The sequence below is a fragment of the Schistocerca gregaria genome, chromosome 5 (assembly GCF_023897955.1).
Source record: "Schistocerca gregaria isolate iqSchGreg1 chromosome 5, iqSchGreg1.2, whole genome shotgun sequence".
NCBI lineage: Eukaryota > Metazoa > Arthropoda > Insecta > Orthoptera > Acrididae > Schistocerca > Schistocerca gregaria.
The window spans coordinates 177,770,452-177,797,318 of record NC_064924.1 but is presented as its reverse complement, the minus strand read 5'-3'; the positions used below and the strand labels follow the sequence as shown (position 1 = coordinate 177,797,318).

Genomic DNA, 26,867 nt, shown 5'->3' with positions numbered 1-26,867 from the left:
GATTTCTGCGGTTATTTTACGTAGTGTTGCTTGTCTATTAGCAATGACGACTCTACGCAAACGCCGTTGCTCTGGATCGTTAAGTGAAGGCCTTCGGCCACTACGTTGTCCGTGGTGAGAGGTAACACCTGAAATGTGGTATTCTCGACGCACTTTTGACACTGTGAATCGCGGAGTACTGAGTTCCTGAACGACTTCCGAAATGGAATGCCCCTCGCGTGTAGCTCCAAATTACTATTCCACGTCCAAAGTATGTTAATTCCGTCCTGCGGACATAATCACCACGGAAACCTTTTCACGTGAATCAGCTTAGTGCAAATAACAGCTTCGTCAATGCACTGCCCTTTTTCATCTTGTGTGTGCTACAGCCATCTGTATATTTATTTATCGCTATCCCATGATTTCTGTCACCTCATTGTAGATCTGCAACATAAAAACAGAGAATCTGTTTAAAGTAGTCAGTCAGTCAGTCAGACAATCATTAAGTCACCTGGGAAGGAAAATTCTATGTTAGTTAGCCTATTCCCCCAAACAATTATGTCGTTAAAAATGTAACACGATCGTCGTGTGTTTTTAGTACGTGAATTCAGCAGCAGACCCAACTACTATAATACGACGCACTTTTAACTGTTAATGGTTTTTCTGTCCATATAACGGGAGAACCTTCGATTCTTTCCTGGAATTTTGTACACTTTGAATATTACGTGGAAACTGTTGGTGCACAATCTGAAAATCAACATCTCTTACGCGTACAGTCGCATACCCAACGACATTGTGCAGGGCTCACAAGAAGGTCTGTAACCAAATAAACGCTTCGAAAGAAAGACAGACGTAGCAGCTTCTCTTTTATTATTTTAATTTCACAACACGTACCATACTGTCTCTGACGATTAACTATATCTCGGGTCCAGGAACCAACGCGTTTAAAATTATTTCCTGGAAAAGAAAAGATGACTTCAAAACTGTGAAGTTGAAACAAAGAAGATAAAAAAAAGACCAGCGCATTGCGCCATAGTTTCGTTGGTAAGGTGAAGTGAAATTCTAGTGGCAGAAGCTACAATAGTTCGCTATTAAATACCGAGAGCATTCGTTCCTGGAAAAGTCCATCAATGTATTACTTTCTCGTACATATATCTCGTGAAGAGAAAATGAAGGTAACATTTAGGAGATTCGGGCTCACACGGCCTACCAACAATCGATATTATAGCGCGCCATTGCGTCAGGAATAATTATGGGGGGGGGGGGCGGAATTACAGTGGTAAACAAACTAACCTCAGCCACACATGGTAAGATTTCTCTCGGAGTATAGACATATGAGTAGAAACTCATCATTGCTGCAGTTTTTATTGTGTTATTTTTCTGTTAAACAGGTTGTCGATACAGCAAATGGGAGTTACGTTCAGTGACCTTTTATGATGACTTTTGGAACTCACTGCAAATACAGTAGTACTCTGAGAAGCTGATGATCGAGAACGTCGAATTTACTATGAAATGCGCGACAGGTGTTCACGTCATACACCACATGATAATTTCTGAGATGTGACGGGAATCCGTCTTCAACGTAAACTATTACTTTATTTTTATATTTATTGGTACATATGAGTTATGTCCCAGTAGGTTCATAATGGGAGATGGGAAAACCAAAGCACACAATAAATATTTACAAGAAAAACGGACATAGTACTGTAATTTCCGAAAATACTGTGTCTACACTGTTTGAGCGTGGCACTTTGTTCCGGGGCCATGTTTACTGTTTACGAGCGTGATCTAACTCTGCGCTGCTATGACTGATGATCCACATCGCACGATAAACCCTGATGATATCCCTACCAAGTGAAACGCGTCGTTTTTGAACCAATAAACAGCATTCTGCAACTTAGGACCGTCTTTCAATATTAATCGTAATATTTTGTCCTCTCAGGCTATCGTAGTGGATACGGCAGCATGCTAGCTTGACGAATTAAAAAACAAATGTTTTTGCAGTGTCAGATATATGCCTTAGTTCCTTATAAAGTTTAAAGTCGGCCTGGTGTATATATTGACGATTAAAAACGCATTTGGTCGAAAATTGGGGGAACAGGAATAAGTGAGCCACACTCGGGACGTGTTTCTCATCGTTAAGCTCGACACATGTCTTACGTTCCGGCTGGAGAAAATGGATAAAGGAGGTAGTGCATCACACGCTACGAGGTCGTTATTACGATTTGAAACTACAGTTATCTCTAGCGGCAGTTGCCGGCTGCATCTGGCTTTACGAAAACTGACGCTTGTAAATTTTCTGGTTTAATTCTATTAAAATGAATGTTTCCTCCCTTCCCCATACACTAGTTATGTTGTTCTGTCTGCAGTATACATAAATAAAATCTTCAGTGTCCATGAACATGTAAAAAGGCAAAAAGAAGTTCCTTGTGCAGTCACTAAGGAAGCCATCTGAAAAAAGTTCCATAGCAAGGAAAGCCATACAAATTTACAGTAACGAGAAAGTGGATAAAATAAAGTGTTTTGATACAGGAGGACGCAAACCACGTACACTCTGTTCGGAAATTCGATGCCTCTGTTCTCTACATTACAATGAATATCGTAACAAAACATAATGTCTTTTATGTTACGATCTCGTGAAGACTTTAAATGCTTCTGTGTCACTAAGTCGACGTTTAATTGTAACAAACTGTATCAAGAACAACGCTTCCACGCTTCTTTTTTTAGATAAATCTTCAACGTACCGTTCTCTTGAAATTGTTTTCTTTCGTAACACGCAAGGTACATTACGAAAACAATCAAATACAAAAATTCTTTAACCACCAGCCAAAAGTTTCCCGTAATTTTATTACAATAAATCGCACGAGTAATTATGTGTTTTCGAAACATCATCAGTGTGCTCTTGATTTGAAAGAGGAAGCATGCATGGGCGTAAGTTTAAAATTCATTTATTTCTTACTATTATTGTTCTTTTCTATTATTGCCACTTAAAGTGTTTGAACTTGAATTCCTCTATGATGATTGTTTATGTTTTTCTGAGACCAAAATATTCTTCATGTGTTCACTATGTTGTTTCTTTCGCTCTGCTGTGCATTTGCATCCTGGTCTCTTCTATGTTGTGATGTGAAATTTATATTTTTTGAGGATGTTCCTGAATTCAGTTCTATTTTCTGCATCGTTTACTTTTATGTGTTTGTCTGAGGTCCTCTTCAACTTCTTTTATCCATTTCGTGTTTCCCCTGCCTGAGTTGATGACTTTAATAACTCGTTTTGAAATTCTGTTTTCATTCATCCGCAGAACTGCATTCTTCATTTCCTTATTGTATCTGTGTATTTATATAATTCTGATGTTGGTGTCTTCTTCCAGATTCCTTGCTCTTGTATCGGGCCAAAAATATTCCTGAGAATTTTCCTTTCTTGTTTCTCTATTTCTTTGATTTTAGTTTGCCCACCTATTTGTGTTGTTTCAGATGCATACAGTGCCTCCCGAAGTACGACAGTGTCGTAGTGCCCCAATTTTGCGTTAATGGATATGGACTTTTTGTTATAATAGTTCCACGTGAGTTTATATGCTTTCTGTAGCTTTTTTTTTATTCTTTCCTCATTGGGCTTTAGGTTGATCCCTAATGGCTGGATGATTTCTCCCAGTTACTTAAAATGTGGTACTTGTACGATTTTCCGATGGGTTGTCATTTATTTATTTATTTTTGTGTCTTCAGTCTTCTGACCTATCTTTGCCCAATCTCGTAGCACTTGCACATACTTCCTCAATTATTTGCTGGATCTATTCCAATCTGTGTCTTCCTCTACAGTTTTTCCCCTCTTAAGCTCCTCCTAGTACCATGGAATTTATTCCGCGATGTCTCAAGAGATCTCCTATCATCCTGTTCCTTCTTCTTGTCAGTGGTATCCATATATTCCTTTCATCGCCGATTCTCCACAGAACCTCGTCTTTCCTTACCTAATTCTAAATATACTTCTGTAGCATCACACCTCAAATGCTTCAGTTGTCTTTTTTTTAGGTTTTTCCGACACTCCATGTTTCACTAGCTTACAAAACTATAATATAAAGGCCACCAAATATGGGATACAACTGAAAACGACGAAATCAAGTATGTCGTCTCTCGAGACCGGCTTGTGACGTTTTGCCTTCACATTAGCCAAGTTCCTCTCCAAGAACCAGTCTTCCACGTTACGGAATGCTGCGGAACGTGGAATTATACGCCGTGACGTCACAAAACTCGACTAGCTCCTCATACACGAGCGCTTCCTCGTCCCGTGTGAGGACGGCTGTAAATGGCCTAGTAGATAGTGTCGGAAGTTCCATGCGGCTTTTCGCGGATGATGCTGTAGTATACAGAGAAGTTGCATTAGAAAATTGTAGCGAAATGTAGGAAGATCTGCAGCAGATAGGCACTTTGTGCAGGGAGTGGCAACTGACCCTTAACATGTATTGCGAATATATAGAAAGAAGGTTCCTTTATTGTATGATTATATGATAGCGGAACTAACACTGGTAGCAGTTACTTCTGTAAAATATCTGGGAGTATGCGTGCGGAACGATTTGAAGTGGAATGATCATATAAAATTAATTGTTGGTAAGGCGGGTGCCAGGTTGAGATACATTGGAAGAGCCCTTAGAAAATGTGGTCCATCAACAAAGGAGGTGGCTTACGGAACACTCGTTCGACCTATACTTGAGTATTGCTCATCAGTGTGGGATCCGTACCAGATCTGGTTGAGAGAGGAGATAGAGAAGATCCAAAGAAGAGCGGAGAGTTTCGTCACAGGGTTATTTGGTAAGCGTGATAGCGTTAGGGGAGATGTTTAGCTAACTCAAGTGGCAGACTCTGCAAGAGAGGCGCTCTGCATCGCGATGTAGCTTGCTGTCGAGGTTTCGAGAGGGTGCGTTTCTGGATGAGGTATCGAATATATTGCTTCCCCCTACTCATACCTCCCGAGGAGATCACGAATGTAAAATTAGAGAGATTCGAGCGCGCATTGGTGCTTTCAGACAGTCGTTCTTCCCGCGAACCATACGCGAGTGGAACAGGAAAGGGAGGTGATGACAGTGGCACGTAAAGTGCCCTTCGCCACACAGCGTTGGGTGGCTTGCGGAGTATAAACGTAGATGTAGATGTAATTGCGGCGAATTGGTTACCGACCGGGGAGACGTCGGGAGGGTGCTAAACGCACGGCACTGCACAGCGAGTCAGGGGCCGAGCGGCTGCGGCAAGCAGCTGCAGCTACAGCGGCAGCGGCTGCGGCTGCAGTGGCGGTTAATGAAACGCTCTTGAAGCGGCCGAGTTTTTTCCGCGAGTATTTTCCCCCTCCTTTTGTTGCCGTCGTTGTTTTTCCGTTTGTTTGCGAGATTGTCGAGCCCAGGAGCGGGCCGCCGAGCAACACTAATGGCGCGGCGCACCTGCTGATTAAAACACTGCCGGTAATGACCGCTGTCTGCAGTCGCGCCCGCACAATACCTCGCCTGCCGGGCTGGCAGCGGGTGGCTAAGGGCGGGTAGCGAACGGCGCGCGCCGCCGCGCCCCGGAATTACACGTTAGCCTCGTCGCGCGACCTTCACTTAATAAGGAATCGCCCGCAGCCTAACCACTGACGCACGGACCGGGCGCTAAGGCCGGCGTGCGCCGCGGAAACACTACCCACGAAGCTGCCGCTGCTCTTAACCCACTGGGTGTGCCGTGGCTTGCACGCTATCTGATCAAAATTATCCGGACGTCTATCACTAAACGTCAGTATGGGGCGGGTCCAACATTCTGCGTGGCGTCTGTCTGTGTTTCCCAACCACTTTCGCGCAACGACGCTCTGAGCGTGTTTTCGTAGGGAATTGACTAGTTTGAACCTGGGACCTGTTGCTGGTAAGGAGACGCCAGACCACACATGACATGTAGAGTTTAGAAGAGTTCAGTGACACTGGCGATGATATAATCAAATACTTAATTATTTCAGCGTCAGCTACACTGCACTCCCTGTAAACGAATCTTAATACTAACTAAATTTAGTGGAATGGGTTCAAGGCTTTCCAATTTTTAGTTAGCTTGTAAAATAACGCCAAAAAATCAATTAAGTTTACCACTGAAATTTTAATTCTACACACAAAACATTGGTTATAAATTGTACAATTGATAAAAGTAAATATTTTAATACAGTATGATAAAAACCAACTGCGTTCAACAAAAATATGAATGAATATTCCCTGAATGGGTTTCCAAGTTCTACAATGGATCGAAGGATGACCTATTCCATATCACATCTATAATCTAGGTTTAAATTAAGTTTCATAAAAGAGAAAACTATCAAAAATGGTCTACAGTGACCCACAATTATCTTTAATTACTTATTTAAATTGTCGTAAATTACAGTTACTGATGTGGCTTCTCAATAATTATATAACAGAAAAATCATCGCGTTTCAAATTTTAATTTCAAGTAGCAAATGTGAATACCATGAAGTTTAATGGACGATCGACACTAGTATTACGCAAAAAGGGAATGTAACAGATGAAACCTCTGCAGTTCTGAGTAAAGAAAAAGTTAATATAGATCTGCAAATGTTTAGTTATGGAGTTAGGGTTAGTAAAAGATTTTGCCTGAAATTTAGCAGCTTTGGTAGTTTGAAGCCATCGCAAAACTGTACGAGGTTAAACTAAAGCACGATTTACACTTACTTTGTTGTTATTGGTCTGGTGAATCTAGTTAAACATGTCCCCGACATGTATCTGCAGTAGGTTTCCAGAACATCCAGGGAAGCAAAGATTACTATACAAATAAATTTGTTTACTTTCCATTAAGAATGTAGAAACGTTTATGTCACTGTTGGCAAGCGTTAGTGAGTTGGTTCAGTCATTTCCTAACCTTGAAACGAGTTAGTTTTCTGTATCGTTCAGTGAAAGAACATAATAACAGTATATTTAAGTGAATCCACATAGTAACTGTTGTAGTTTGTGGATTATTTATGAAATAGGGATGCCTCTCAAATTTACGATAGAGGAAGAAGCCGATATGGTGTTTATCTATGGCAAATGTGGTAGTAATGCTACGGCTCCAGTTACCGAATATCGCGTACTTTATCCAAGTCGAACGTTACGGGAGAGAGGTTCTCTACCTAGCGCTCATAATCAGCACGAGCGCTCGATACGTGAAGACGATGATGAGGATATTATGGATACTGTTCAACGTAGCGCGGGAACCAGTACACGACATATATCTCAACAATTAGGCGTTTCACAATCTAAGGTATGGGGTACACTGACGTACAATAATCTGTATCCTTACCATAAACAAAAAGTGCATCATTTACATCCGGCATTTAAATCCTGCCCTTCCCTTTGAGTTCTGCAACTGGTTAATTACTAATCGGCAGTTACACAAATGTATTTTATTTACTGAAGAGGAACAGTCTACTCGAGACTTACAACTTACATAAGGATATTATTTCTTTGCTTCTTTGGATGTTATGGAAAACTACTGCAGATACACGTCTGGGACATGTTTTATTAGATTTACCAGTCAATAAAAACCATATAAATGGAACTTGTGCTTTACTTTAACCTCGTACAGTTTTGCGATGGCTTCACATTAGCGAAGTTGCTAAATTTCCGGCAAAGTTTCTTACTAGCCGTAATTCCGTAACTGAACATTTGCGGACCTATGTTTATACGAACTTTTTTCATTAGCTTCACTTGTAGAATAACATATTAAAATATTTGCATATCTTCGTGACTCACCCTGTATATCAGCGAGAGCAATACTCCCTAAATTACTGCTGACCTAGCACTGATCAGCTCTTATTACTCTCTTTAGTCTGTAACGAAAGAATAATCACGTTCTTGGAAACGTGGAAAAAAGATAGCGAGTGGATAACTGAAACGAGATCTTAGATAATCTGCAGCGCAGCGTTCACTGGAGCATCAGACATAAATCAGTCCTCTCTACTGTTTGCAACGCGGAGAGAAGTGGTATTCATTTCATAGGGGAAGATCCTCAGAAAAAGGTGAGACAGCGATGCGGTCAACAAAGCTCCGTGGGATACAGTTCTAGCATTCGTTTCTCTGCTCCGTAGCGGCTTGCCTTGACCTTTCGAGCGTGACACGTGTATATTCTATAATGGAAAATACGTCGACGTTATGCAACTGAGCCGTCTTTCTGTATTCGCCATCTAATAGCGTACCGGCACATACACTGCAGCGTCACTCGCCCTCTGTGGGATATCATTTGAACGTAACGTGCGAGAACAAGCTTTCTCCACTGCAAACTGTAAAAACACCACGTACAGAGAGTAAAAAATGATTTCGAGAGATTGAAGAGAGTTTCTTAAGGAACAAATTGAGGTCAGGAAAGCTTGACCGAAAAAGTCATCCAACGACGCTACAGGGAGTTTGGGTAGGGGGATACGCCTGCCTCTAGACCACTCTGCAAACGAGAGGTCCAGCGCTAAATCTTGAATCGTTGACGAAATAAATGTGCTGGTACACCTTGCACTACTCATCTTGTGTACGGAAATCTACTTAATGATACGAAAGAAAAAGCTCGTCAAATTTTATCCTTTGGAGAGAGTAATGAAATGGCAAATACATGCGGCACCGGAACTATTCACAGAACTAACAGTTATTTTACGAGAAATATTGAAGTTACTTTCTGAAATAAAATACATATCTCTCAAGAGCGATGTCCATGCACCTGGTGCAAGTCTTCTAGCTGGATGCCATTTTGGCGACGTTCGTGCTTCTAATCTACGTAGCAATCCAACGGGAGAAAGGAGTCCTATAGTGTAACGTAGAATCCGAATCACCGGACGTCACTGCCTCATCTTCACATAATCGAGATATGACAGCTAGGGCAAAGGCAGACTGGAAAATTTCGTCTCACCGGGACTCTATCCAGCGTCCTTTCGGCTTTCTGGCATGGACTTTACCACTTGTTATTACTTTCACTTTTTACTTCATTTTTTTACGTGGCCTCCAAATTTCCCGTTCTAGTCCATCCTTACACTCTCCGTTAATGCCTCCGCTATAATTGTTTTCCCTGATAAGTTCTTTTAGTGATTACTATTTCAGCTCATTTTTAATGTCCCACATGTTCTAAACATTATTAATAAGCAAACACATGTTACTGAGAAAATTTAACGGTGTAATACTAAAACGAAGATCCTTCTTATTTATGGAGTGACAGTTTTATAATAAAAGGAAATAGAATTAGTTTTATTCCTAGAAAAAAAAAGATGTTCCTTTTTTTCCAGTAGGAGAAGGTACTCCATTTACAGAGTATAAAAATTCAAAACATAGATAATGGAAAAGTGTGATATTATTGAGAAATTATATGCAATAGATAGAAATATTAAAAAGATAAATAAAACTATAAACTGTAAAACAGTAACTGATTCCTTCATAGCAGTGTCCTTATCATCGTTAAACTTTTTACCTCAGTCCTATTTTTAGGAAATTTGCGCACTTTTCTTTATTATTTTTGGTCTTTTCCAACATATGATGTTTTGTATCAAAGTATATTCAGTAATGTTTTTTTGATTTTGTTTCTCTTTTTTTTTTTATCCCGTTGGTTTCATTCATTCTGCGTTTGGGAATGGTATCTCCTGTAACTGTAGGAAATGTGCTAGATTAACAGCGATTAATGCTCGTTCTATTGACGCAGATGATTTTTTTTGTCTGTTGTAGTGCCATATTACGTCCAGACTTTTGTGTACAAACCCGTGCTCTTCAGTACCTGTTAAATTATTAGTTAGGGAACATATTAATGAATAATCAAAATGTATACTGTGCAACTTTCAGTCGGTACCTGTTTTCCTGTTAAGCGCGAAATACCAGGTAGATTTCACCTTACATGGTAGCTCACGATTGTCGAAGTTTTCTAAACGGACAGCCGATCAAATTTTGGGTATTTCGCTTTCATTTATTTTACTATCCTTACCTTCCATCTGGTTGATGTATACTTCTTTCACTGTGCTCGTTTTCTTTTCTGGAGTTGTTAGCTAAATGTAGCTATACTGTGTTAAAATATATGAAGTGAAAACCTTTCTAGGGTATGTGTCAAACATTACTTGTGGAATGCATGCTGGCTGGAACTATACGCTGAGGGAGTATGGCGTTAACCTTTGACCATCAATTTTATTTCAAGAACGTTGGTGTATGGTTATTTTAATTAATGTGTTAGTCAAAAGTAAGAATAGGGTAAAAATATTTACGGTCATTTCGTTTACCAAGCAGGGTGGGGTGGGGGAGTATGACACTTAAGATTACTCATAAGAATCTTATGGGTTTCAGAGACGACGACTGCCCAAAACCTATTAGATATTTTGATAGGACACACACATCAGTGCACAGAGAATCTCTCCAATTTTGTAACGCCTACAACAGGTGCTCAATATGTGGGCTTCGTTTGTGATGTAGCTAGCACCAGTTTTTGGGTGCAAGTCGTTGACGCGATGTATTTGGAAAGGCGTTTAGTAAGCCCGCTTTACGAATCTGGTAATATGGTTGCCTAAATGCAGGTGCGAAGCAATTCTTTGTGACTATACGGGACGTGGGTTGACAATGAAACTCAACGAAGGCACAAGTTACATGTGCAATCTATAATTATAAGAACTCTGCTAACCAGTAGTTGGTTTCCCTTTACCAGTGGGACACTGTTACATAGCGATAACATGCAACAAATTCCAAATGGTTCTGATAACCTTTGGTGGGACACACACGTCACGTCGGCAGTCAGAGGGTTAAACTGTTTGGTGTCTTTTTTCCACTGTTTATACATGTTGCACATTCGTGACATCCACAAAACCAACAAGCCCGACGATCTTTGTACATCTACATACATACTCCGCAATCCGCCATACGGTGCCTGGCGGAGGGTACCTCGTACCACAACTAGCATCTTCTCTCCCTGTTCCACTCCCAAAGAGAACGCGGGAAAAATGACTGTCTATATGGCTTTGTACGAGCCCTAATCTCTCTTATCTTATTTTTGTGGTCTTTCGTGAAATATAAGTTGGCGCAGTAAAATTGTACTGCAGTCAGCCTCAAATACTGGTTCTCTAACTTTCCTCAGTAGCGATTCACGAAAAGAACGCCTTCTTTCCTTTAGAGACTCCCACTCGAGTTCCTGAAGCATTTCCGTAATACTTGCGTGGTGATCAAACCTACCAGTAACAAATCAAGCAGCCCGCCTCTGAATTGCTTCTATGTCCTCCCTCAATCCGACCTGATAGGGATCCCAAACGCTCGAGCAGTACTCAAGTTTAGGTCGTATTAGTGTATTATAAGAGGTCTCTTTTACAGATAAACCGCATATTCCCAAAATTCTACCAATGAACCGAAGACGAGTATCGCCTTCCCCACAACTGCCATTACATGCTTGTCCCACTTCATATCGCTCTACAATGTTACGCCCAAATATTTAATCGACGTGACTGTGTCAAGCGCTACACTACTAATGGAGTATTCAAACATTACGGGATTCTTTTTCCTATTCACCGGCATTAATTTACATTTATCTATATTTAGAGTTAGCTGCCATTCTGTACACGAATCACAAATCCTGTACAAGTCTTGTTGTATCCTCCTACAGTCACTCAACGATGACACCTTCCCGTACAGCACAGCATCATCAGCAAACAGCCGCACATTGCTATCCACCCTACCCAAAAGATAGCCGGCCGGTGTAGCCGTGCGGTTCTAGGCGCATCAGTCTGGAACCGCGTGACCGCTACGGTCGCAGATTCGAATCCTGCCTCGGGGATGGATGTGTCTGATGTCCTTAGGTTTGTTAAGTTGAAGTAGTTCTAAGTTCTAGGGGATTGATGACCACAGATGTTAAATCCCATAGTGCTCAGAGCCATTTCTTCCAAAAGATCATTTATGTAGATAGAAAATAAGAGTGGACCTATCACACTTCCCCGGAGCACTCCAGATGATACCCGCACCTCCGATGAACACACACCATCGAGGACAACGTATTGGGTTCTATTACTTAAGAAGTCTTCGAGCCACTCACATACTTGGGAACCAATACCATATGCTCGTACCTGGAGTCTGCAGTGGGGCACCGAGTCAAACGCTTTCCGGAAGTCAAGGAATATGGCATTCGTCTGATACACTTCATCCATGGTTCGCAAGATATCATGTGTATAAAGGGCGAGTTGCGTTTCGCAGGAGCGATGCTTTCTAAAGCCGTGCTGATGAATGGACAGCAACTTGTCTGTCTCAAGGAAATTTATTATATTCGAACTTAGAACATGTCTGAGGATCCTTCAACAAACTGATGCTAAGGATATTGGTCTGTAATTTTTAGGATCCGTCCTTCTACCCTTCTTATATACAGGCGTCACCTGCGGTTTTTTCCAGTCTCTCGGGACTTTACGTTGGGCAAGAGATTCGCTATAAATGCAAGCTAAGTAAGGAGCCAATGCAGTAGAGTGTAAAACCGAATTGGAATTCCATCAGGACCTGGCGATTTATTTATTTTGAACCCGTTTAGCTGGTTCATAATCCCAGGGATGTCTATCACTATGTCCTCCATACGGGAATCTGTACGAGACCCAAACGGCGGTATGTTTGTACGATCCTCCTGTGTGAAAGATTTCTCGAATGCTAATTTTAAAAGGAGTGCTGTATTACAGTGGCCGCGTGTTGTTTGTGTGTTGCAGAACTGTGCGCGGCAGCAGCCCCGCACACCGGCAAGCTGGCCACGGCAGCCATGAACCCGCATTACCACGCTTACACGGAGCTGGCGAGTCCGCACTCGCCGCCTCCGGACAACAGCTCCTACCACCCGCACCACCACCACCACCACCACCACCACCACCACCCGCACCCGCCGCACCCTGCGGCCGGGCCCGGGGGTGGGCCTCCCGGAGGCGGCGGCGGGGGCGGCGGCCCGGGGGGCCCCGTCAGCAACGGCCACGTGCTGGGCGCGGGCGGCCCGGGACCGGGCGACCACCACGGCTTCGGGCCCGGCCCGGGCAGCGGGGGCGGCGGCGGCGGTGGCGGCGGGGGCGGACCCGGCGGGCCCGGCGGCGGCCCGCAGCAGATGCACCCGCACCACCAGCACCACCTCAACAACGCCAACAACAACAATAACAACAGCGGCAACGCCAACAACAACAACCCCGCGGCGACGACGGTGGGCGGCGGCGGGCCCGGCGGCGGTCCCGCCAGCAGCGCGGGGCCCAACCCCAACAACAACGGCGGGCCAGCCAACAACAACAACAACAACTGCACGGGCGGCACGGTGAAGGTGTGCGCCGGCTGCGGCGGTAAGATCGTGGAGCGCTTCCTGCTGCACGCGCTCGACCGCTACTGGCACAACGGCTGCCTCAAGTGCTCCTGCTGCGGCGCCATGCTCGCCGACATCGGCGGCTCCTGCTTCACCAAGGCCAACATGATCCTCTGCAAGACGGACTACATCAGGTCAGTCTCCGCTCTCCATTCTCTGGGGCAGGGGTGGGCGAATAGGGGGCCGCGGGCCGCATACACCCCGCTAAAGGCTTTTATGCAGCCCTCTAAGACAGTCATATTTTTATTCAACCATTTTTATCTTAACTAATGCATGCAAGCACTTTAAGAGCTGCGGCCCTTCGCTAACCTCTGCTTCTACAAAGCGGTCCCCGAGCAAAACCATCGCCCACCCCTGCTGTAGTCTAAACTTAACGCGCCACAACATACCATGCAGGTATTAATGAAATAAGATCCTCTGTACTGATAAAAGTTTGCCAGACGTGATAAACACTGTTGAAGGTCCTGGGCGCTACTTCGCACGGTGCTTTTATAAATTCTCAGTATTTCGATGGATGTCTTGTTTGAAATAAACAGGCGATGTTTCTGACCATTGATGGAAGGTGCTAAATTCCATAGCGAATTACCACTCCGTCTACAGGTCACAAGTGGCTCATCGGGACCATCCGACCACCGGTCATCCTCAGAGGACGATGCGGATAGGAGGGGCATGGGATCAGCACACTGCTCTCCCGGTCGTTGTGATGCTATTCTTGACCGAAGCCGCTAGTATTCGGTCGAGTAGCTCCTCAATTGGCATCACGAGGCTGAGTGCGCCCCGAAAAATGGCAACAGTGCATCGCGGCCTGGATGGTCACCCATCCAACTGCCGACCACGCCCGACAGCGCTTAACTTCGGTGATCTCACGGGAACCGGTGCATCCACTGCGGCAAGGCGTTGTCTCATAGCGAATTAAGTAATGTGCAAACATGGAGCAGTGTTATTTTGCATTACCATCTGCCGCTCGCTATGACAAGGTTTCCTTTTTAGGAAAATCCCTACATGTCAGAAGGCTTTTTACAAGATCTATCAACAATGAACAGTATCGAGGCTTTAAATGTGTCATTTGTAAACGAATGAAGTACTCGTAAGCGTCTGTGATTTTTGTCAACGGCCTTGCCGTAGTGGTAACACCGGATCACCGAAGTTAAGCGCTGTTGGGTTGGGCTACCACTTGGATGGGTGACCATCCGGTCTTCCGAGCGCATGTTGGCAAGCGGGATGCACTCAGCTCTTGTGAGGCAAACTGAGGAGTTACTTTATTGAAAAGTAGCGGCTCCGGTCTCGTACACTGACAAACGGCCGGGAAAGCGGTGTGCTGAACACATGTCCCTCCATATCCGCATCCAGTGACGCCTATGTGCTGCGGATGACACGGCGGCCGGTCGGTACCGTTGGGCCTTTCAAGGCCTGTTCGGACGGATTTATGTTAAGTCTGTGATTTTGAATTTCCTTTTGTTTTGCAAGGCGCGTGATTTCAGAATTTAAGTTCAAGCTACTTGTAAGGCATAACAGAGTTTCGCGTCGCTCATCATCAGCTAATGTTATGCAGGAATTTTCGAAGTTCTTAGCGACTTTGACATACTATTTTCTTCATTTTTTGGGAAATAGTTTGCACTGATTCAGTCACTTTTTACTAATACGTACCAGCACGACGTTCGCAGCACGCAGCCGTTATCAGGTACATTACAATTTCATCCACATTATATTAATCTGCGGTTCATTTGGGACATTGCGATTGTGTAACGAAATATAACCGTTTCCGCTGGCTCACGGAGCACAGTAATAAACATAACACAGTTACATAACGCTTTCACATCCCGACGTTTCATTTACTTTCTTCAGCTGTTGATTCAATATCAGAGGGTTACTTTTTAAATCTTCAGTGAAATGTTTGTCAGTTCTGACGATACTTTATGCGACACAGTATTTCTTAATAGTTCTGGAAAAATCTACAAGCGCAACGGAAGCTATTCCACCGAAATGTACTCCATAGAGACAGCCAAGTGACGCTCATTTATATCGCCAATAAAAATATTTAAAAGATGCTTCAGAACACACCTGAACTGTTTCGGAATAAACATGAACTTGCTAGAAAAGACGATGAAATCCAAATCCATTCAATTGTTCATGGATTCTGTTTGCACCAGCTTCTAGTTATATGATAAGAGCTGTCTGGTTAGGATCAGGGTTACGTAAAATTATTTTTCGTCGATTATTCTCGAACGAGGACCATCACTGTGAGTGACTGTAGGGCTTTATACAGAGGTTCAGAGCCTACTTCATCTCCCGCGTCCGGCCCTCCTGATTCAGGTTTTCCGTGATTTCTCTAAATCGCTCGAGGCAAACGCCGGGATGGTTGCTTTAAAAAGGCACGGCCGACATCCTTCCCTAATCCGATGAGACCGATGACCTCGCTGTTCGGTCTCTTTCCCCCAAACAACCCAACCCTACTTCATCGAATAGGTGGTTTCAGAAAGAAAATCACACAGCAACTCTCCTTGTTTGTCGCAAATATACACCGGAGATGGCAAAAAGGTAATGAAATTAATGTTCGCTGCTGATGTTGATTTTCATTTTGCATTCCTTCGGTGGATCTGTTCAATAACATTTACTCACATACCCTGAGGCTTCACAACACACTATTTCTGCATCATTTCGAAACCAGTCGATACACCTCTATATCGTCTCGTAAAATTCCATCGTTCTCAATCTGTAGATTTTTCAGTGTGCAAAAGTCCGACCCTGGTAGCTGAGTGGTCAGAGCGACGGAATGTCATAAGTAACGGCCCGGGTTCGATGCCCGGCTGGGACGGAGATTTTCTCCGCTCAAGGACTGTGTGTTGTGGTGTCCTTATCAAATGGCTCTGAGCACTATGTGACTTAACTTCTGAGGTCATCAGTCCCCTAGAACTTAAAACTACTTAAACCTAACTAACCTAAGGACATCACACACATCCATGCCCGAGGCAGGATTCGAACCTGCGACGGTAGCGGTCACGCGGTTCCAGACTGCAGCGCCTAGAACCGCTCGGCCACCCCGGTCGTCGTGTCCTTATCACTATCATTTCATCCCCATCGACACGCAAGTCGCCTAAGTGGCGTCAACTCAAAAGACTTGCACCAGGCGAACGGTCTACCCGACGGGAGGCCCTAACCACACGGCATTTACAATCTGCATTAATGCTTTACCAAATGCTAGACTCTGAGTTGTCAGTCACGTTGACAATTAGTCGTAAAAGTGCCGCCAGGTGCAGCTATAGAATTCTCCAGTGGCACGGGTACCTTGTACCTTGCTTGCCACCAGAGTAGTTGGTAAGAGGCGATGGAGAGAGGGGGGGGGGGGTTGGAAGCGGACGAGGAGAGCGTCGAATCAGGCGTAATTGGCATCAGCCGAGTGGCGTCTCGACGACGCTAATACCTCCACCGCGGAGCAGCCCCTTCCGTAGCCGCTACCCGCTACGCCCTACCCCCGTCCCTGCACCGCCGAGGCCCACCGCTGACGAGGCGAGAATTAAACGGAGAGCTCATTGTGCGCCGGGCGAGGCGGCTCGTACTCGGAGATTCCACACAATAAATCGATCTCTTAATGCGGAGCCGAAGCATTTAATTAAACTGTCCGGGTGCCGGGAAGAAGGGAGGTCGGCCCGCGCCGAGGCCAGCACCAATATTATGCGACGGCGGCGGCCTGCTAGAGTGGAGCCGGGGCGATTCGGCGCGCACGGCCGGCGCCGTCTGGGCCACTCCAAACAGAGTTCGCCGCGGCGGACCGCGGATACGTCACGCAGTCAGGAGTCTCACGAACCAATTAACGTACGCTTCCTGGGGCAAAAAACCGCCCCACCTCCTCACTATGTTCTTGGTCGCGCCGGTGCTGTCAGACTGTTACCGGAGGAAACAGAACGCAGCATGTCATTCTCAATGGAGAGAAGTCTTCCGAAGTAAGAGTGATTTCAGGTGTGCCGCAGGGGAGTGTCATAGGACCGTCGCTATTCACAATATACATAAATGACCTTGTGGATGACATCGGAAATTCACTGAGGCTTTTTGCAGATGATGCTGTGGTGTATCGAGAGGTTGTAACAATGGAAAATTGCACTGAAATGCAGGAGGATCTGCAGCGAATTGACGCATAGTGCAGGGAATGGCAATTGAATCTCAATTTAGATAAGTGTAATGTGCTGCGAATACATAGAAAGATAGATCCTCATCATTTAGCTACAAAATAGCAGGTCAGCAACTGGAAGCAGTTAATTCCATAAATTATCTGGGAGTATGCATTAGGAGTGATTTAAAATGGAATGATCATATAAAGTTGATCGTCGGTAAAGCAGATGCCAGACTGAGATTCATTGGAAGAATGCTAAGGAAATTAAATCCGAAAACATAGTAAGTAGGTTACAGTACGCTTGTTCGTCCACTGCTTGAGTACTGCTCAGCAGTGTGGGATCCGTACCAGATAGGGTTGATAGAAGAGATAGAGAAGATTCAACGGAGAGCAGATCGCTTCGTTACAGGATCATTTAGTGATCGCGAAAGAGTTACGGTGATGTTAGATAAACTCCAGTGGAAGACTCTGCAGGAGAGACGCTCAGAAGCTCTGTACGGGCTTTTGTTGAAGTTTTGAGAACATACCTTCACCTAGGAGTCAAGCAGTATATTGCTCCCTCCTACGTATATCTCGCGAAGAGACCATGAAGATAAAATCAGAGAGATTAGAGCCCACACAGAGGCATACCGACAATCCTTCTTTCTACGAACAATACGAAACTGGAATAGAAGGGAGAACCGATAGAGATACTCCAGGTACCCTCCGCCACACACCGTCAGGTGGCTTGCGGAGTATGGATGTGGATGTAGATGTAGAAAATCCTTGTCTTTAAGAATTAAATGTCGTGCGCTATTGCTGGCTGAGGTAACGCACGAGTTAGGTTCAGCTGCCCAGGGGAAATGGCGCTCTTACGCCATGCACGTTGGTCTCCTTCCTGGCGGAAAACCCAAAGAGATTCTGGTCATCCATAGAGCACACCAGTGGCAAGACGCAATCAATACCTTCACTACGCGACAACAACGGTGAAGTCACTGATGACAATTCACTAAGGTGGAGTTATTGAACACTATTTTCCGAAACTCCTTCACCAAAGAAGACGAAGTAATAATTCCTGAATTCCAGTCAAGACAACTACCAAGATGAGAAACATAGAAGTAGATATCCTCGGAGTAACGAAGCAGCTTAAATCACTTACTGAAGGCAAGGCCTCCCATCCAGATTGTATGCCAGTCAGGTTCCTCACAGACTATGCTGATAAACTGCTCCATATTTGAAGATTCAAAGTGGAAGCACAGAGCGAGGTGGCGTAGTGATCAGCCCACTAGACTCTCATTCGAGAGGACGACGACTCATATCCTCTTCTGGCAATACAATTTTAGGTTTTCCGTTGTTTCCGTTAATCACATGTGTCAAATTCGGAGATGGTTTCTTTGAAGTGACTGGACTGATTCCTTACGCATCCTTATCTTATGTTCTCCGTCTCTAATGCGCTATCGACGAGCGTTAAATAGTAAACTTGCCTTTTTTGTAGTGAAAACAATAACCTAGGCTGCGGTAAGCCTTTTCTCCGCGAAAACCTTTGTTCTAGAAGTGTTAGTGTCACAGTTTAACCAGAAAACTTTTGCGAAGTTTGGAAAGCATGGGTAGATACTACTAGAATTGAAGCTCTTTAAAAATTCCTCACTTTCGTCCTGTTTCCCAGGCTATTTTTCTATTCGGCTTCATTCTGTTTAGCCTTCAGTAAAATTCTCTTGCTTTTTTCCTAACGTTACTCCTTGACTTTTTGGCTCCTTTGAATTCGTATTTACAGGACCTCGCTGCAGCTATTTGTTTGGTTATATGCGAACTGCGTCTGCTTCTTTCTTTACCTACATTTTGTTTGTTGCAAATATCTTTGCGTCTGACAAGGCAACCTCTTCTGTAGACGTGTTACTATTAGCTGCGGAAAGCTACCCGAGGTTACAAATTTGATCAGCTCTTGGATCTCGTAAAATTGCGCCTCATTCTGACAGCGAAAATACACCGACGGTGTGGCCACGGGAAATGTGTGTCGGCGAGCGTTTCCGCCGGAAGGTAGCGCTGTCTGCCGCTCATTAGTGACGTCAGAGCGACAAGTAGTGGTGGCGGCGCGCGGATGATTTGCACGCAGTTTACGTAATTGCCTCACTTCATCCTCATTCCACTCAGCTTAACCGATTGATCACACAAAAACAATTATCCAGAAACCGATAGAGACGCTTAATGCGCGGTTACCACTCCATATTGCTGGCTGGCGCGATAGATTAACAACTGTCCAGTTGCCGACGTATAACTAACTGGCTGGCTGACTGCTGCCTCAACACCCCGTCCCGCTCCCCCCCCCCCCCCTTTCTCTCTCTCTCTCTCTCTCTCTCTCTCTCTCTCTCTCTCTCTCTCTCTCTCTCTCTCTCGTGTGCTGTCCGACGCGGGTGTATTGATGCTTGTTAACGCCACAGACAAATGGTACAGGCTGGCACAAAAGCAGAGACCATTCCCTTGCCTGTATGTTTTGACCCAGTGCAAAGTCGTAAAATTTTCAACTCGCTACTCAACAGAAATTAGTTTCTTGCAAAACTATTAATTCACTGGTGCATGTTCTGGAACACATTTTTAATACGTGGTACTCTTGTCATTCTTTTGAAGTCTCCTCAGTCCTGAACTTGGATTTTATGAAGGAAAAGTTTATATTGGATCAGTGCAGTGTTCAGGGCAAATTAAGATTAAAACAAAGGCTTAAAAAATTCATGTCTCAACAAAATGTCGCAACATGTTCCACGGGAATCTTGTTTGTTAGAAAATAATTGCAATACGTTAAATACTCATAACATTCACTGACAGACGTTGCCGAATGTAGACTCGGTGTAATGTCTAAAAAAAATGCATCGCTGTCATGTTATGATTAAATAAAGTTACGTATTCGATTTTTTAGGGGGTATTAGAGTGTCAAAGCAGATTTTGAACACTTTCTAGTTCAAAATTACTAGAAACCAAAAAATTACCTGTATTTCTCGAAGGCATTCTAACACTGACAAGCGAACATCAGCAACTTGACCCCATATTTTAAGGAGAAACTAACACACTTTCAAGGTATGTGCAAGATACAGAGGGTGAGGCGTTTATAGCGTCATGGCCATTTTGCCCGGAACGAAAGGGAAAATCGAAAATCTTCCCATACAAACTCTGCAGTATTCATAAGCGAACATAAAGAGACTGCCATCAGATCGTCTTTAACATGCCATTCTCAATGTTTTTTCAGGGTAAAATTACTTTTTGTAAATGGGATGGTGTACTTTATTTTACGGAAATGGGGTGATAGGTGATGTCATATTGGACAAATAAGACAGCAAATGCTTTTCACTATGTCTTCTTCTTCTTCTTCTTCTTCTTCTTCTCTCTCTCTCTCTCTCTCTCTCTCTCTCTCTCTTATCGTTATTCAAGGAAGGGTATCAATTTGTTTACGTAAGTTGGTTTGTTGTTGTTGTTTTATTTGTATTCTCATTACGATACTTTGTTTACAGGATTGTTGACATCGGTACGAATTTATCTAGAGCCAATTTAAACCTCGTAAGAACAGTACCTACTATTCTCCGTAAGCTCCACTTCGTTTTGTAATCATGGATGTTCGACACACGATTAATGAGAGAATCGATATGATATACATTTATGTTGAAGCTCGTAGGAGTGCTAGAGCAGCTTGCAACTTATGCAGAGAACAGTTCCCTGAAAGGGGGCAGCCATGTGGAAGATATTTTCAACGACTTGCGAACTTATTCTCTGAGTCGGGTGGTGACGCAGCAAGAAAACATCATCGAAGAAGAGATGCTACTGGGGAAAATTCGGAAGTGGCTGTGTTAGTTGCACTTGCCGATAATCCTCACGTACGTTCCCGTCCATTGGAACGTGATTCGCGAACTTCCCAAAGGAGTGTTCTTCGAATAATTAAGCGTAATAAATTCCATCCATATCACGTTAGTTTACATCAAGCCCCTTCGTGGGGATGATTTTCAGAAGCGTGTTGTATTTTGTCTATGGGCTCTAGAGGACAAATTGAAAATGATACATTTTTAAACATTTTATTTTCTGTTTACGTGACATTTACCAGTAACGCTCAAATGGATCGATATAATATACGTTATTCGTCAGTGGAAAATCCAAGACGGTTACTGGAAGTTGAGCATCAAAGGCAGTGGAGCATGAATATTTGGGGTGGAAATCTGGAATTACGTACCACTGGAGCGTACTTAATTAAAGGTAAACTGAATAGCAGGAAATACGGAAAGTTGAATCAAGAATTTCCAGCGTTGCTTTAAGACGTGGCCCTTGCGGAACGGACTGCCATTTGGTATCAACAGGATGGTTACCCATCTCCTTACTCAGCTATAGTTTGAGAAATACTAAACAGAGATTATCCTGCCCGATGGATAGGATGTAGATGGCCGTCCATTGGCTGCTCGTCCCCGGGTCCAACGCCCCCTCCCCCGCTTTCCCAGACTTTATCTTATTGGCATACAAGGAGGGCGTAGTTCATCAAGAAATGCCAACCACACCCGAAAATCTGCGTCAGAAAGTTAGAAATGTCTGCGCATAAATCAGCAAAGAAATGGAAAACCCGTGTGGCTAGGGCCTCCCGCCGGGTAGACCGTTCGCCTGGTGCAGGTCTTTCGAGTTGACGCCACTTCAGCGACTTGCGTGTCGACGGGGATGAAATGACATTACCTAGTGAGTGAAGGAAACCTCCAACCCAAACGGGAATCGAACCCGGGCCGTTAGGTGTGCCATTCCGTCGCGCTGACCAATCAGCTACCAGGGGCAGACAGAAAAGAAATGTTGAGCGCTGTTCAGTAGTCTTTTGAAGCGCGTTTTCAGAAATTCATTAAAGTTAATGGCCCTCGCTTTGAGCATTTACTAAACTTGAATTCGTTCTAATGTGGATAGGAATTGTGGTTATGCAGTGTACATGTACTGTACGTATTGTACGTAAATGGATGTCAGTGAAGACAAAATCTGTGAAAACCTTCTGCTCTCTTATTTGTCCAATATCACATCACCTATCACCCTTAGTGGATAAATGTATTAACACTTTTTATACTCAAAACTGAATGACCTCTCCATTTCCGTGGAAGAAAATACACGATCTCATTTTTTTTAAATGTAAGTAGACCCCGAAAAAACATTGAGAGTGCCATATGAAGGACGCGTTACAGTACTCTCTTATGTCCTCTTATGAATACGAAAAATTTTGTAGGAAAAAATTTCGATTTTCCTCTTTCGTTTCGGAGCAAAATGACCACGACACTACAAATGCCTCGCCCTGTACATGCCCTAGGAATCGATCCCGACGAAAATTAGAACCGTTATTCTTATAGTACGCAGTTCCGATCACCTGAAAGTACAGCCTTCAAACATAAGCGCGCACCAGTTATTTCTCAGTCGCTCCACCCAACCACAGTCTCTATTTGTTCAAATGGCTCTGAGCACTATGAGACTTAACATCTGAGGTATTCAGTTCCCTACAACTTATAACTACTTAAACCTAACCAACCTAAGGACATCACACACTCCCTTGCCAGAGGCAGAATTCGAACCTGCGACCGTAGCGGTCGAGCGGTTCCAGACTGTAGCGCCTAGAACCGCTCAGCCACTGCGGCCGGCTCTTTTTGTCCAAGCGCGGTGTACTGTACATTGATTCGTTCATTGTGGCGAAGGGAGCGGTTTATAACCTGTAGCTGCTTTGAACATTTTCATACTGCGATTCACATATACAGTGTGGATGAATGAAATGAATGAGTATGTTGCTAAAGACTTAGCGTAGTGCTATTTAATTATTAATATCGCTGTTGTGCGCTATTTTCGTTGGTTTCTAAGACTGACATTGTTGAAGTGAAGTGCATCTAGAGGAGTTGCGCCGATATTGTGTGTATGTGTGTGTTTGTATGTGTACGAAGCGGACATAATACATACTGTTTTCGCGTCAGATAAAGCGTTCTTGAACAAGTTTTCGAAACACGTTCGGCAGTCGTGACTCCTACTGCTGTTCCCACGCCTTCAACAGCCCACGAATAGGTGTGATCTGGTTGTCACTGCATGACGGGAGTAGGGGACTACCTTTTAAGGTTGCACTATATAGGGTGGTCCATTGATCGTGACCGGGCCAAATATCTCACGGAATAAGCATCAAACGAAAAAACTACAAAGAACGAAACTCGTCTAGCTTGAAGGGGCGGTATGGTTGGCCCACTAGATGGCGCTGCCATAGGTCAAACGGATATCAACTTTTTTTAGCTAAGAAACCCCCATTTTTATTACATATTCGTATAGTACGTAAAGAAATATGAATGTATTAGTTGGACCACTTTTTTCGCTTTGTGATAGATGGCACTGTAATAGTCACAAACGTAGACGTACGTGGTATCACGTAACATTCCGCCAGTGCGGTCGGTATTTGCTTCGTGATACATTACCCGTGTTAAAATGGACCGTTTACCAGTTGCGGAAAAGGCCGATATCGTGTTGATGTATGGCTATTGTGATCAAAATGCCCATCTGGCGTGTGCTATGTATGCTACTCGGTATCCTAGACGACATCATCCAAGTGTCCGAACCGTTCACCCGTTAGTTACGTTATTTAAGGAAACATGAAGTGTTCAGCCACATTTGAAACGTCAACCACGACCTGCAACAAATGATGCCCAAGTAGGTGTTTTAGCTGCTGCCGCGGCTAATCCGCACATCAGTAGCAGACAAATTGCGCGATAAGCGGGAAACTCAAAAACGTCGGTGTTGAGAATGCTACATCAACGTCGATTACACCCGTACCATATTTCTATGCACTAGGAATTGCATGACGACGACTTTGAACGTCGTGTACAGTTCTGCCACTGGGCAGAAGAGAAATTACGGGACGATGGCGGATTTTTTGCACGCGTTCTATTTAGCGACGAATCGTTATTCATCAACAGCAGTAACGTAAAGCGGCGTAATATTCAGTATTGTGCAACGGAAAGTCCACGACGGCTGCGACAAGTGGAAAATCGGCGACCTTGGCGGGTTAATGTATGGTGCGGCATTATGGGAGGAAGGATAATTGGCCCACATTACACGACGGATGTCCGGCACATAGCTCGCATGTGGTTGAAGCGGTATTGAAAAGCATATTTCATGACAGGTGGATTGGTCGTCGAAGCACGTTCACCGGATCTGATGTCCCCGGATTTCTTTCTGTGGGGAAAGTTGAAGGATATTTGCCATCGTGATCCACCGACAACGTCTGACAACATGCGTCAGCGCATTGTCAATGCATGTGCGAACATTAGTGAAGGCGAACTACTCGCTGTTGAGAGGAATGTCGTTACACGTATTGCCAAATGCATTGAAGTTGACGGACATCATTTTGAGCATTTATTGCATTAATGTGGAATTTACAGGTAATCGCGCTGTAACAGCATGCGTTCTCAGAAGTGATAAGTTCACATTGGAACAACCGAAATAAAATGTTCAAACGAACCTACGTTCTGTATTTTAATTTAAAAAACCTACCTGTTACCAACTGATCGTCTAAAATTGAGAGTCATATGTTTGTGACTATTACAGCGCCATGTATTACAAAGCGGAAAAAGTGGTCCAACCAAAACATTCATATTTCTTTACATACTACACGAATATATAATAAAAATGGGGTTTCCTATTTAAAAAAAACGCAGTTGATATTTGTTTGACCTATGGCAGCGCCATCTAGCGCGCCAACCATAGCGGCATATGGCTTCCCCTTCAAGCTAGACAAGTTTCGTTCTTTGTAGTTTTCTTGTTTGACGCTTATTTCGTGAGATATTTGGCCCGGTCACGATCAATGGACCACCCTGTATATCATACGTTTTCTGTCAAACAGGAAAAATATTTCATAAATTTCTCTTGCAGTGTTGCCCTAACTATACAGGATGTTACAAAAAGGTACAGCAAACGTTCAGGAAACATTCCTCACACAAAAAGAAAGAAAATATGTTATGTGGACATGTGTCCGGAAACGATTACTTTCCATGTTAGAGCTCATTTTATTACTTATCTTCAAATCACATTAATCATGGAATGGAATGGAATGGAAACACGCAGCAACAGAACGTACCAGCGTGACTTCAAACACTTTGTTACAGGAAATGTTCATAATGTCCTCCGTTAGCGAGGATACATGCATCCGCCCTCCGTCGCATGGAATCCCTGATGCGCTGATGCAGCCCTGGAGAATGGCGTATTGTATCACAGCCGTCCACAATACGAGCACGAAGAGTCTCTACATTTGGTACCGGGGTTGCGTAGACAAGAGCTTTCAAATGCTCCCATAAATGAAAGTCAAGGGGGTTGAGGTCAGGAGAGCGTGGAGGCCATGGAATTGGTCCGCCTCTACCAATCCATCGGTCACCGAATCTGTTGTTGAGAAGCGTACGAACACTTCGACTGAAATGTGCAGGAGCTCCATCGTGCATGAACCACATGTTGTGTCGTACTTGTAAAGGCACATGTTCTAGCAGCACAGGTAGAGTATCCTGTATGAAATCATGGCGGTGAATCGAGGAAGTACAGTACGCCCACATCTCGTGGTCGTGCGGTAGCGTTCTCGCTTCCCGCGCCCGGGTTCCCGGGTTCGATTCCCGGAGGGGTCAGGGATTTTCTCTGCCTCGTGGTGGCTGGGTGTTGTGTGTTGTCCTTAGGTTAGTTAGGTTTAAGTAGTTCTAAGTTCTAGGGGACTGATGACCATAGATGTTAAGTCCCATAGTGCTCAGAACCATAATCTGAAGTACAGTACATACTGACGAAACTAAAATGAGCGCTAGCATGGAAATTAAGCGTTTCCGGACACATGTCCACATAACATCTTTTCTTTATTTGTGTGTGAGGAATGTTTCCTGAAAGTTTGGCCGTACCTTTTTGTAACACCCTGTATACTGGTATTTTTTGATTATGGGATGGCCTAAGGGTGACACTGTGTACTGAAACAGGTATCCAATAGACAAAAATAAAATATTACGACTGTAGAGTAAAACATATATTATTTCTTAAGTGTATTAGTCGCACTTCCAACAGACAATATGTTGAGAATACGTAAATGAAGAAATTTTCTGGACATTAGCGGACCACTTAAAACGTCCCGCCAGCGGAATCCGTGTTGACCCATCAGGCGGCACTTGAGTCTCGCCCGGCTGCCGCTTGCGCAGGCACCAACTCCTCCGCCTCTGGAGCTAGCCTCTCTGAGCGCGAGGCGAGAGCAGCACCAGAGCACAGCAGACCAGAGGCGCCGCTTAATAGCCGCGCCCGGCGACGCCTTGGCAGCCGTCCACCGGCTCTGCTGCTCCCCCCCCCCCCCCCAGACCCCCTCCTCCTCCCACACCCCCTCACCAGCCCTACCACACAGCGCCACAAGAGTTACGTCTGAGCGCATGCAAATCTCCAGCCGAGCCGACACGACCTCCTTTCCGCGCCGTCCCCTGCATCTCGGCGGTCGTCATCGTGAAAAGCGCCGCTTTAAG

The 26,867-nt window shown here is 44.3% G+C and overlaps 1 protein-coding gene across 1 annotated transcript in view; it reads left to right on the top strand.

The window, feature by feature from the left end:
* LOC126272136 (loricrin-like) overlaps positions 1–26,867 on the top strand; it is a 1,218,911-nt gene that overhangs the window by 852,610 nt on the left and 339,434 nt on the right. Inside the window, exon 4 of the mRNA XM_049974744.1 lies at positions 12,652–13,414. Within this exon, the coding sequence (XP_049830701.1) occupies positions 12,652–13,414 (763 nt within the window). The remainder of the gene's footprint in view (positions 1–12,651; positions 13,415–26,867) is intronic.